The sequence below is a fragment of the Eurypyga helias genome, unplaced genomic scaffold (genome assembly GCF_000690775.1).
Source record: "Eurypyga helias isolate BGI_N326 unplaced genomic scaffold, ASM69077v1 scaffold19876, whole genome shotgun sequence".
Lineage (NCBI taxonomy): Eukaryota > Metazoa > Chordata > Aves > Eurypygiformes > Eurypygidae > Eurypyga > Eurypyga helias.
Genome location: NW_010258771.1, coordinates 1 through 1,107, shown reverse-complemented (window position 1 = coordinate 1,107; position 1,107 = coordinate 1). Strand labels below are relative to the sequence as shown.

The 1,107-nt window shown below is 65.2% G+C and overlaps 1 protein-coding gene across 1 annotated transcript in view; it reads left to right on the top strand.

Annotated features, from left to right (window-relative positions):
* Nucleotides 1-993, top strand: part of SOX13 (SRY (sex determining region Y)-box 13) — a 5,334-nt gene extending 4,341 nt beyond the window's left edge. The window contains 2 exon segments of the mRNA XM_010154488.1: nucleotides 380-596; nucleotides 720-993. Of these exon segments, the coding sequence (XP_010152790.1) occupies nucleotides 380-596; nucleotides 720-993 (491 nt within the window).
* Nucleotides 994-1,107: the final 114 nt, after the last annotated feature.

The following is a 1,107-nucleotide window of genomic DNA, read 5'->3' as shown; positions in this document are numbered from 1 at the left end:
CGGGCCCTTGAGCCCCGTCCTTGCGGGCAGCGATGACGCTAAAGGTCAGCCAGCGGGCGAACTCACGTCACACGCCGGCACGGCCTGTTTTAGCTACAGCACCTGCTCGTCATACCTTGGAAAGGATCAAAAACCATGGCCCAAGAGGTGCCCGGGGAAGGTCAGGGCTGGGGACCTGTTCCCGGTGTGCCGGCTGCCCTCCGCGGCACGGGGCTCCCACCGGTGCAGCCGCTCGTACCGTCTGCGGGCAAATTCCAGCGCTGTTTGCCCAGGGGATGGTATGAGCGTTAATTAACTCTCAGGATGGTTATCCCAGCCGGCGTGGCTTTCCTCACCGCGGGCAGAGTGTAAGCGTGCCCTGCGGCTCCTCTCCGCGCAGGCTCCCGGTGGAAATCCATGACGAACCAGGAGAAGCAGCCCTACTACGAGGAGCAAGCCCGGCTGAGCCGGCAGCACCTGGAGAAATATCCCGACTACAAGTACAAGCCCCGACCCAAACGTACCTGCATCGTGGAGGGGAAGCGGCTGCGCGTGGGCGAGTACAAGGCGCTGATGAGGAACCGGCGGCAGGACGCCAGGCAGGGCTACTTGATAGGGTAACACGCCCCCTCCTCCCATCCGAGGGGGCTTGCCGAGCCCTCTCAGTGGGGTGGGTGCCCTGGGAGGCAAAGGGGGGCATCCCGACACCGCAGCCGCTGAATGTATTCCCTATCCCACAGGCCCCAAGGCAGCCAGATGCCTCCTGCCTCCTCGGATGTGCTGTACCAGCGGCCGGTGGGCATGCAGCTGACGCCCCCCCTGATGGAGCACTACCTGCCCCGCAGCATGGACCCCGGCATGCCCGTCATCGTCAACACGCGCAGCCTGAAGGACGGCGATGGCGGGGACGACAGGCACTCGGTGGCCGACGGGGAGATGTACCGCTACAGCGAGGAGGAGGACTCGGAGGGTGAGGACAAGAGCGATGGCGAGCTGGTGGTGCTGACGGACTGAGGAGGGCCCCGGAGGGGGATGGTGGGTGAGGGTGGCAAGGGCTGGCTACCACCAAAAAGGAAATCCCAGCATCCCCGTGATGGGATGCGCTGGGAGCAGGGAGCTGCGATCCCG